The sequence below is a fragment of the Nansenia antarctica genome, assembly GCF_963989245.1.
Source record: "Nansenia antarctica genome assembly, chromosome: 2".
Lineage (NCBI taxonomy): Eukaryota > Metazoa > Chordata > Actinopteri > Argentiniformes > Microstomatidae > Nansenia > Nansenia antarctica.
In genome coordinates this window covers 71,681,435-71,693,793 of record NC_137675.1, presented here as the reverse complement: position 1 = coordinate 71,693,793, position 12,359 = coordinate 71,681,435, and the positions used below count along the sequence as shown (strand labels likewise).

General features: G+C 45.0%; 1 protein-coding gene across 1 annotated transcript; it reads right to left on the bottom strand.

Annotated features, from left to right (window-relative positions):
* Positions 1-304: 304 nt before the first annotated feature.
* Positions 305-5,695, bottom strand: znf281a (zinc finger protein 281a; the record flags this gene model as incomplete). The annotated part of the gene is made up of 6 exons (XM_080524918.1): positions 305-1,948; positions 2,152-2,270; positions 2,500-2,583; positions 3,254-3,380; positions 3,549-3,650; positions 5,285-5,695. 6 exons carry the CDS (start codon positions 5,693-5,695, stop codon positions 305-307), a joined length of 2,487 nt encoding a protein of 828 aa, XP_080381044.1.
* Positions 5,696-12,359: the final 6,664 nt, after the last annotated feature.

Here is a 12,359-nt window from a genome sequence, read left to right as displayed (position 1 = left end):
CTTAAAAAGTACTTTTCAATCTAACGATCAACAAGCACACCTAAAAATGACACTAATACAAAATGAATAAAACGGACTAAATACGACTTAAAAAAAGATATTTAAAAAAGTTGCATTTGAAGGAGGCCTTGCAGGCCGATCCCAGGGAGTAGGATTGGGCATACATAGCGGCAGTGTAATAATAACAACAAAAACATCACTTAAAAAAAAATCAAAATAATAATAAAATAGGAGCAAAAAAAAGAAAAGAAAAAGACAACAAAAACATGAACCACCAAACAGAACGTTCTCCCGTCCCAGGCCCTCATCTGTAGCTTTGGCTTGTTGGGGTTTTGGAACCTGTACTGACTGGCTCATGGACGTCGGCTAACAAACTAGTATACCCTGAGAATTCGGAGACCGACGTCCTTATCCTGTGGTCCACCTCCGCGCTAGAATCAGCGGCATAAGACAAGGAGCCGCGGCCAACAGCCTTAAACTGGGAGCCAAAGGCCTGGGCAAAGTTCTCTATCTGGTAAGCCTTGGAGGAGTCCAGAGAGGCCAGGTCCTGCGAATAGCCCCCATTGCCATTCTTAGTGGGCTGCTGGTCTTTCTGGCTGGCCAGGTCAGATGGACTGATCTGGTAGGAGGAAGGGGGAGAGGAGGAGTGCTGCTTCTCCATCTGGTCGGTGAGCTCCTGAGATGGGGTGAGCTGCTGGTGGGTGGCGGACTCCAGGCTGCTCAGGTGGAAGCCGTGCTGCGGCGAGGAGCCCGACAGCATTGCAAAGTGGGACTTTGGCACGGAGGAGGACAGGGAGGGTGAGGGCACCGACTGGCCGAAGCCACACTCCAGCGGGGACGTAGTGTACACATGCTTGTCAGAGAACAGAGGGTTGCCAGAGTGTGTGCTGGTGATGAAAGGGCCTGTAGAAGTGGGGCCGGGGCCGAGGGGGAAGCCTGCGCTGTGGCTGGTGCGCTCCAGAGCCTGCAGGAGGAAGCGGGAGTACTCGTGCATGATGACCGCCTTGTCCCCAGACGGGCTGGGGGAGTCGGCGTCGTGGCCCAGGTCGGCCCCGTCTCCCGAGGAAGCGTGCAGCTCCACGTGCTGGCCGCTGATGTCAAAATGCACGTCGTGGTGAGAACCGTCTGGCTTCTGGGTGTAGTGGTCCAGCAGGCTCTGCAACACCTCGTCTGGGATGACAGATTTGTCGTGCTTGTCCACGCCCATGGGGGAAGAGTCCAGCAGACTCAATGGCGTGTCACTGTCCAACACACCAGAAACCACACCCTGGATGACCGACTGCTGGGATGACAGGTGGCCAACGTTGACCTCATACTCGTTGCTGCCACCGGCAGACACCCCGTGACCTGATGCTGTGTTGTTTGCTGCGTTTAAGTAGCGCCTCTTCTTGAGGAACTGCATGGCGTCATCATAGTTGCTGCTGATGGGGCCTGCTTTGGCCCCAGAGCCCTGCAGGAGCCCCAGCCCATCCATCCCCCCTCCACTACCCTGCTCCATGGAGCCCTGCTTGGCCTGCCCCAGGCCCCCCTTGTCCAGGCCCTTACGGTTGGCCTTTTTGAAGGCCATTTTTGGGGGCCGACCGTGGTGCGCCTGATGCATGCTGGGCCCTGGCTGAGTAGAGGAGGACACTGTGTGATTCTCCATTGAGTAGTCATGGAGACTGTATCCTCCAGCTGCCCCATGAATGTGTGAGACCCCCATCCCTGCCGCGGCGGCTGCTGCTGCTGCCGCGGCCCCCTTCTTTCGCTTGCGCTCCCCACCTTCTCCAGAGTTTTTGGACTTGCCCCTTTTTCGGCCGGAGGCCCCAGCATTTCCCTGAGTGATTCCATAGCTGCCCTGTCCCATGTCTGCACAGCCCATGTCCAACATCCCCGGCTCCAGACCCTTCTTTATGGCTTCTCCACACGTTCGCTTGTGCTTGAGCAATCGATCTGTCCTGGAGAAAAACTGCAGCACAGGGAGGAAAAAAAAAAAAAAAAGAAGAAAAGAACTTGTTACAAAGAAACAAATTGCCTGTAGAAAATAAAAATGAACACTTGCATTTCAACATGCATTTTAATAGTATGAAACATTGAGATGCTGTACTAGTATGACCATTCCTTGTGCCGTGTTGAAAGGGAACTGAATTTCAAGGTTTTTTCTATGCAGACCTGTTGGCAGGTCTCACATCTGTATGGCTTTTCTCCACTGTGGGTTCTCTTGTGCCTCTCCATGTGGTACTTCTGAATGAAGCGCATGTTACACTGGTCACAGCTGAAGGGCTTCTCTCCTACCATGACAAAGACATCAAAGTGTCAGGGAAGATGTCTTTATTCAATCGGTTTCAAAGTATAAAATTGAGCCACTACTACCTACAATTGGTGTTCAAAAAAGCAGTCTGCATGCATCCAAGCAGTGCACTTGCACACAATCTTCACGTTGATTGTTCATGTCTTTCACAGGTTATTGACATGTGGTTGGCAAGGCAACATGCATGTGGGATGGGACATCTCACTCACCACTGTGGATCTTCTCGTGCCGCTGTAGCAGGTACTTCTGAATGAAACTCATGTTACACTGGCTGCACCTGAAGGGCCGCTCCCCTGTAAGACCACAGCTACAGGGTTAGAATCACTCAGTTTAACACTCTTCTCCTTTTATTGTGAATGTCTAACTCAACATTGTATTTAACTCTAATCAGTGAGAGGTTCCAGGGGGCTTTGGGAAACACTAGTTTAACTCAAAAGTGCAATAGCCATTCCACATGCAGGTAAAGAGGATATCATTTACTCTGCAAATGTGTTGACTAATTTAATCTAAAATGTAAATTGCCCTATTTGTAGAGACATTGATAATTGTGAGACACAGACAAGCAAGACGGATAGAAATGAACACTTGCGGTGCAAGTGGGACACACATATGTGGCAGCCCGTCGTATTTGGAGTTACCAGGCGCAAAACAGAAATACGTCAAATCAGTCTCCAAACTATTTCTGACCCAAGTCAGATTTTCGTTTTTTTTGCTAACATTCAACTTGAAGCTTTGAAGTACCCACTCGTTATTTTTCCGAACAGTTTTACGTTAATTAAATAAGTATAATCTATCAACAAAATTAGCTTGTTTGTCATGCTTTTTCCGATGCGCTTGAGGGGGTGGGCTGAAATAACATGTAGCTTCCATTTTGGTATGATTGGCTGTTGATGTTATGATCAGCTTCTTGGGGGGGGGGTTAACCTGTGGAGGTGTGGGGTGCATGTCGGGTGGGAGGGGTACCTGTGTGTATGAGAACATGTCTGCGCAGGTGGTAGGAGCTCCTGAAGGAAGCGTTGCAGTGCTCACAGATGTGGGGCTTCGAGTGGGGTGACAGGCTACCTCCATCTGCATCCAGCATCATTGATTGCTACAGGACAAAAAGGAAAGAGACAGGGTCAATTAGGATCAATTTAACTGATTTCAATGACGGCCATCAATTGAATAGCTACATGAATCTAGCATCTAAATCAAGGCTGATGCTGGTATTTAACTAAATGATTTTGACTCATGGCAAATTAGGAGGAGCACTGCACACCTTAGCCTCGCCACGTTTCCTTCTGGGCTTCCCCTCCTGTCCTTCACCATTTGACCTTCGACCTCTCCTCCCTGTGGACTCCTTTCCTAACCGACTCGGCAGCTGTGAAGATGACAAAAGGAGGAGAGAAAAAGACAGACAACAAATTCACTTGAGAGAAGGTTAAGGGCCTTGAGTCACAGGTTTGTAGCCTAAATACACACTTGCTCACACCAACACACATGCAGAATCTAGTGAAAGCTCATCTGAGCATCACAGAGGGCAAGTGAAGGGGTGTCAGAAGGGGAAGGGGGGTAATAAACCTCATTTATAGCCCTCATCTTTCCCTCCATGGTTCAGCTGCCAATGTTAGGGCTGCTCCTCATTCCTCATTTAATGGGAAAGGCCTAGTCCAAATTAACTGGAGGCTTAAGTCAAAATCCACAACAATTTTAAGAGCCTATTTCACACAAAGGATCTGTGCATTAATTTGGGGAGGGTGGGTGGGATATCAGCTGCTCATTGATCCCTTCCTACCTCACTTATTTACACCGCCCAAATTTCAATTTAACTTTATTACTCGAGGCGGCTGCTCCACCACACCATATGGATACCAAGCGTGTGTGTGTGTGTGTGTGTGCGCGTGTGCGCAATCACTGCATTAGACTAGGGGCAAAGCTAGCCAAAACAAACCACGTCTCATTTCCTCTACCCAATAAGCACAGGCCCACTGGGCTCAAAATGGCTGCTCGCTCACATGTATGCCATTATCCCGAGAACAACAGCACCATTTTGGGTGCACTCCAAATGAAAATACTCATAACTATGGATTGTTATTTCCCCCAAAATGGTTCCATCTTCCAATCTCCTCCTCACTGAACTAAAATGCATAATGTGTGTGCTTGCGAAAAACGTTCCCGTGTACAAAAAAGGGGAGCCACAAGTATTGAGCAGTTCAATGCATGACATCTAAGAAGTTCTCAGACATGTCCTTACATAAACCATTATATCATCTTTACGATGAAAGAGCAGGAAATTATTTATTTGGTGTTTTAATATGCTTGCCAAGTGACTGATGATTACTGGAGCTTGGCTATTGTTAAGATGGTGTGGGTGTGTGTGTGTATATATTATACACACACACGTTTGTGTGTGTATATATTATACACACACACGTTTGTGTGTGTGTGTGTGTGTGTGTGTAAGACAATTGAGATGCAAGCTCAAACAAGACAGCCGTGTCCTTGCCAACACATTTCTATTCATGCCGACAGAGGCCAAATGACATCATCTTTCTAGGAAAGACTGATTTATATTTTGCATCTCAAGCCTTGAAGATTTATGGTGACATAACCAACCCCACACTTCACCTCTCTTTCTCACACTCCCCTTCTACATCCTTCTCTGGTGAGATTGGATGTTTGACAAACCAGCAACCAATAGACAGGGGAGTCTTGGACTCCTGGACTTAAATGTAAAGTAGGGCCAAACGCAACATTGCAATTTGTTTGACTTCAGGTTTCAGCCAAAATAAAAGCAAAATAAAATTATAACTAAGAGCACACTAAAATAACTTATTTACCTCACAATTACCTCCGTAACCTGTTACTCCTCCTAACTCCTTTACTCAGTGAATATAAACATTAGGCCTATGCCCTCTTTACAAAATGGTGACAATAAAGAAAGGAGGTAGTGTGTCAAGACCAGACTAAACATACAATATCCCAAATCCCCCCCCGCCCGGCGGAAGGCCTTACGGTGCCATGGCTGAGGTCATGCACTAGCATGTTCTGGTGGTTGCCCATCGACACCTCCAGCAGCTCCGTGCTCTTGCCAGGGCATCCAGGGTACAGTGGCAGACGGTAGTCGTGTTCTGTCATCTTCTCTTGCTTGATGCCCATGGCATGGACGTAGTCTCCTGCCCCTCCGTAGCCCCCCAAGCTGGCCACCATGCCGCCTCCTCCACAGTCAGGCGAGTCCCGCTCCTTCTTCAGGATCAGTTCTTGTGGGGGCAGGTCCTGCATGACGGACTGGGCGGCCAGCCGGGTGAAGCTGGTCACGGGGGGCAGGTGGCTGAACATGATCATGCCAGGTGCATAGTTGGAGTCCATGCCCCCATTGGAGCGCAGGTATTCATTAGCTAGTTTGTCTTGATGAATGATGCTCATGGTGAACTTGGGCAGGCAGGCAGGCAAACTACAGGGAGCCAACCTGAATCATCCTGGAAAAGACAAAGAGCATGAGAGGTAAGGCCAAGCCAAGGGTGCACTTACTGTTTATTTACAGGGTGCAAAGCACCTTATTTTGAGGTTGCATCACACAAACCGGCCGTTCACCGAACATGGTTTACTAGCACACCACAAAATAAGAGTAACATTTGTTTAAGCGAATGGTAGGCCCTAAGGAATCTCATGTACTCAGATCAGCATCAAGTGCTTAGCCGGCTTAAAGATAAGAGTTTGTGGGTTAACGCCACACATCGCCAAGATCTGACATGTGTGCTATTCTAAAACCAACAATGGAGCATTTTTATATATAGTCATGACAAAATTGGAAAACAGACAGAGGTGGATCCTGAACACTAGACAGCCCACGAGGAGAGAGGTTGCATCTGGAAGTTAATCTGTTTAATGGGCTTGCTTGGCCCAATCATCCTACTTGCATGGACACAGCCAAGGAGAGCCTGGACCTGGAAAGGCTGATTCCAGCAATAGGCTACATTCCATGACCACGGTCATCGCAGGACACCCGTCAATCAAGGGATAAGACTTCCATGTTTACCAATGATCAGTGACTTTTTAAAGAAAGTAATATGATAAATAACTTAATGAACAACTAAACTGATGCTGTAGCACCGTGACATTGGAGACGTGGTTCTGTTATGATTTTCCGGTTCGCATATCCACGAGGAATCACATGAATTCGTATTCAGTTTAGTTGTTTTTTTACAAGCTTTGAGAAAACGGCGTCCATTAAAAAGGAATAGCTATTGCTAAATCTTAATTGAGATGCACCACGAGATCAAATGCACTGATTTAATTCAGGCGAAAGGAACACAAATGATCAAGCTGCAAGGTCAACATGAAACGCTGGCAAAACTCAGTGGCTGGTTTTGTTTTAATTAACGAATAGGCTACATTAAATCAATACCATCAAGTGTCATCTCAACATGTTAAAGTGTCTCAACTTCATTGTCTGACTGCAGCAACCATTGCTGTATTTGTAAATCATGCTAACTAGCTAGCTAACTTGCCACTTGGGTAATACCAATAGAGAATGCCACCTAACAGTCTCAAACGCAGTGTTTAGCTACCCACGGTGACAGTAATCAACTTCTTCGATTTTCAAAAGAATGGGAGTTCTTGATTAAATATCTTTCCTGCGTTATGCTGTGATTTATTAATCGAGTGTCCCACTGACTGTCTATACAGCTAGCTAGCTAGCTCAGTTAGCCATAATGCCTGGATAGCTACCAAGCAATTAGCTAGCCATTTGGCTAACCAGACTGCCAGGCCCTTTGTGATGCAGGATCATGCAATTATTAATACGGCCATCACCATAAGGCACAACTCAGCAAAAAAAACAACACAGCATACAGTGCATTTCATATTTCACTCAAAACACACGTGAGGATTTAGAGTTATTGTCTCATGTAAACCTAAATTCGATTACAAGTTCAGGGAATAAATAGAATAGAATTGTGATTGATAAAGTTGGCTTACGTGCGCACGCATGCAATTTCAGAAAACACGGTGTCGGCAAACATCATTTCAAGCACTTCATTTTTCGATGAAATACCTACACAGATTGGGATGAATAGTTCATTAAACCATTATAGAAAGTAAATCTTCGCTACTTGAACCGTTAGGTAACGGACAATCGGGTACAGGACTTAAACGACCATTAATATAACTGAACCCAATAATGCGCAAGCGGCAACGTTCGAGCCCATAACAAATGGCCCGTGCAACTCAAGCGAACAATTGATGCTCGGCTCCAAGCTAATGCTAGCTAGCTAGCTAACTAATGTTAATGCGTTGCGCTTTGTTGTCTGTCCCAGGCGCATGCCTTGGCGTCCTCGCTATTTCAGTTCTCCCCAAAAGATATATTTCCCCGTTTCCCTTACCAGTGCATGACCACCACTTCGTTCTTTTGGCTTGATTAATTTCACCTTCGGTCGTCCGTTTCAATCTTTAGAGCCTAAACATTGTTCTCCAGCAGCTGCTGTGTTCTTCCATCTTGTCTCAGCGCGGGGAGTTATGGGTTTAGCGGAGGACGGGTCCTGCGAAGAGTCAGAGACAGACGCTTTGATCTGGGGCAGGGGAGCATTGGCCGGGAATAAACCGCAGTGCGGGACACAAGCTATGATGTCTATCCCTCACACTTGTGAATGAATGGTCTTTATTGTCATTGATATAGTACAGGTACCATACAACGAAATTTGGCAGGGGGGGCTCCCCTGGTGCTAGGAAAAAAACTAAAAACAAGAAGGGAAAAGAGCTGGTTTACATAAATAAAGGCTATGTACACTATCCACTATACTATACTATACAAATAAAACACTGTGCTGTACTCTATGCTATGCTATACCTATTCTAACATTTCCTATCTCTGAACCTTATGTACCCGAGGGTTGTCATATTGCACATAGTGTTATTGCACTTGCTCCCGCACCAGATACATATAAAGTAGTCGTCAAATATTGTTATTGCTTTTGTTCAGTATGTCCTCTGATTCATTGGTGTCAACAGAACTCACAACAGAACTTGTTAGAATTGAGTGAAAATGTTGCCTTGAATGTACTAAAGTGTTCTGGAGGGACTAATTGTAGTATTTAGTAAGTAAAGGTGTAGCCTAAGCCTAAAACAGTGCTATACTAGAGTAACATAGCCTACTATCGGTCTACCACATAGGCCTGTGATGTTACGTAGAAATGTATAGAACATAGGAAGGGACAGATTATTGTTCTCAGAAAATGTGATTCTAGTTCAGCAGATTATTTCTCCTCTCTCATTGTGTACATGATCTTGAAACGGTGACTGCCCCTCTGGGTCCCAATTACTGAAGAAATAGGACACCTCTCATCTTAAGTGTAAATTGACAGAGCTCAGATTTCCAATGCTGCTTCTGGATATTGTGACATATTTAGCACAAAAGAAATCAATTCCTAAAATAGCTTCGGACTAATTAGTCACACTGGTCTCGTCTCCTGTGAACAGAGCGACCCTTAAAAACAAGTAGTGATCTTGAAAATAAGAAAATAGAGAGAGAGAGAGAGAATGAGGAAGAGAAAGAGAGGGAGAGATGGAGAGAAAGAATAACAAACATCAAACTAGTCTGGGAACAGTCATTAGAGACTTCCTCTGAAGTGAAATGTCTCTGAATTAGATGTGAATCTAGATCTGATGGCTGAATGACTGTGTATACTTCTAACCACATATCAGACTCTATCCCCCCTTCTGCAGAGCTCACCCGCACTCCTAATTGCCTCTGCTAACGACCCAATTAATTCAGGGTGAAGAGCATAATTTAAATGGAGACGGTAGAGTTAATGCAGAGAGGGTCAGTGGGCTAGTTTGACCCTCCCCCCTTCATATATCCCAGATGACAACCCACAATGCTGACAGCTACATCTTTGAAATCAACCGTGTGTTTAAATATGCATTAGGACTCCTCTCATCAAATGTGCAGCAATGTGACAATGCCTCGGGTGCATATGCTGTCATGCTGAGATCTATGGGATAATCAGAGATTAGAGGGTGAGATTGTAAAGTTAGCATACATTAAATATTCACCTCTTCTTAGAGTTCATTAAACGCACTGCTTGAAGATGAGACTGAGATGAATGTGGACATGCTTTTTTATTTTATCTTTATACACACACACATACACACACACACACACACACACACACACGCGCACACACACACACCCACACACACACACACACACACACACACACACACACACACACTCTCTCTCTTATACTCTTACTCTTACATATACACTCTTTCACACTCACACACACACACACACTTGTATCATTTTACAGTAATGTTATTTTCTAGTGGTTGGAGGCACTGGATGGGACGTCAGAGACGGCACTCCAGGTAAACCAATCTGCTCTCTGTGTGGGATATGACTGAGGAGAGAACAAGTCGGTACCCGCAAGCCGTCCTTGGCTATCAAGGGTGAGCACCGAGACAGGAAAAACAATCTCACATCATTACACTGTCTGGTATTTAAGGCAACGCACCGGGTCATGTGACTGCTCATAGATGCTTATCAATTCTCTTTACTCATCAATAATTCATAGTGCATTGCATTACTATATTCTCTCTGTCTCTCCTCCCCCCTCAATTCCTACCCAACCGAGGAGGAGGACCTACATAAAACTGAATGTTTCAATATCGCATTTCAGTCTTTGTCTATTATTGGAATCCAAGGAGGGATGACTGACTGCCAAGACTGAATGTTTGTCCTTGATAGACACAGCTGACTATTTATAGGGACAAAACACCGGCCAGTAAGAGAGCTAAACCTGAGTATGAAGGGAGATGTGTTGCTACAGGAGAGCCTCATTACAAGACAATTTGTCTCAACAGCTCGAATTTTAGAACAAACCACTGAATTACTCAGTGTTTTGTTCAGAAACCCTAAAAAATATAATGGTCAAACATTATACTACTACTACTATTACTACTACTATAACTGCTGCTGCACTGCTAATATCACTGTACCTCAAAATATTACTTTTATTAGCATACAGCGTTTGTCAGAAGGTCGGGGGAACGCCATTACAAATACTACAAAGTTTAATATGTTGTATTGAAGTTCTCTCTCTCTCTCTCTCTCTCTCTCTCTCTCTCTCTCTCTCTCTCTCTCTCTCTCTCTCTCTCTCTCTCTCTCTCTCTCTCTCTCTCTCTCTCTCTCTCTCTCTCTCTCTCTCTCTCTCTCTCTCTCTCTCTCTCTCTCTCTCTCTCTCTCTCTCTCTCTCTCTCTCTCTCTCTCTCTCTCTGTAGACTTGGCAGGCAGCCCAGTGGTCTCCTGTTATCTGCCAGACTTTTATTCTGGCTGCTGTAGACTGCTGTCGGCTGTGTCTACACATTGACCCTTGCCTGGGTTTTCTGTTTTCAGGGTTTTCAATGCTCGGATAGTTCCGTAAAGGGAGCAGTTGTTTCAGAGTAGGATTGCATGAAATAGTGATAAATTCTGAATTTTCAATATCCAAGAAACAAATCCAGGCTGAGAGAAGAAACAGATACAAAATAAAGTATACATTTGTATACATTTACATTTTTAAATGTTGGGCATTTAGCAGGTCCTTTATCCAACAAAAGTGTATAATGGTGCTTTTCCACTACAGTGCCAGCCCGGGTCGACCCGGGTCAGCCCTGTTCTTTGGCGCTTTTCCATTAAGCGGCCCGTGTCAGCACGGCACGGCACGGCACGGCACGGTAAAATAGTTCTTGTTCGGGATGGGTAGCGAAAGTTGGGAAGGGTGCTTTTTTGCCAGGTTGCGTGTGACGTGTGACGCTGCACACCGTTGATTGGTCAATGGAAATCGTCATCCCATGTTCATAGATTTCATCACTAACCGCCATTTTTAAATACCACAACAGATTTTGCTCTAGGAAAATGTCACTTACTGTTTCTGTAATAACGTATTAATAAATATTTGAAAAAATATGATAACCATCGTATTATCTTAGTTTAATGTCATTTCAATGCATCATAGAACTTTTATTTACAACAAGCATAACAAAAAATCGCTATTATGGCGATGTCCTGTAGAACTGAAAGCGGCAGATAACAGGCAGGTAACATCCATATGCTGTATAAATAATGTCGGTGTCGACCGTGATAGCAGTGTCGTATCGACACCATTCAAATGGTTTTGGATTCCCTGTCCTCTCCCCTATCCGGACACGTTTGAATTGTTATCCTAACCCACGGTAAATCACAGTTATTAACCCGCAAAGGGTGCCTCCGGGCACCGTGTTTGTCCGTCAATAACACGGCACACAATGATACTACAGTTCATAAAGCAGACAAGTGAAGGCAGTGGTTTTAAGGGTTCAAAAAACATTACTTTATTATGTATACATAGCTTCCTCTCTCTCTTTCTCTTTCTCTCCAAAAATCACGGTTAATAATATACCACATGCCGAGGAAAAAGTATACGATAGCTTCAAGTTCCTCCATGTTGCTATTGTTGTGGCTGTGTTGTGTCTTGTGAAAATATACGTCACCACCATGGCGCGCTGTTATGACGCGTAACTCCGCCTACTATCTCCTACTCCTCCTACTCGTTGCTGGTCTGTTGTGTATAGTAGAAAACCAGAACTGTTCAAAAGCGTGCCGAAGCGTGCCGAAGCGAGCCGACCTGAAGTGATCCGGGCCGATAGTGGAAAAGCGCCAAAAGTACGGCACGGCACGGCACGGCACGGCTCGGATACAAATGCGGCCCGGTTCGGGTCAGTAGTGGAAAAGCGCCATAAGCGAGGCACCCAGTGATGTCTTTTTTAAAAATCCAATAACGAAGAACTTTAGTCATGTATATCTTGATATAATTTTAATGTCAATATCATATTGTGGGGGTCAGTGGATGCAAGCACTGTAGCTCCTGTGGAATTTATTAATTCCTTCTAATGGATCCCTTTAATAGTTTCCAATGGACCAATCAAATAATCCGCTATGTGCTTGAAGATTACCATGTCTTTATTTGATGGTGCAGAATAACTTTGAGAGGTAGAGGATATTGGACCAGTCAATAACATGTGGTATGGCTTATTCTGTAATAGAGGAAAGTAGTAAAACTGTGATATAAGT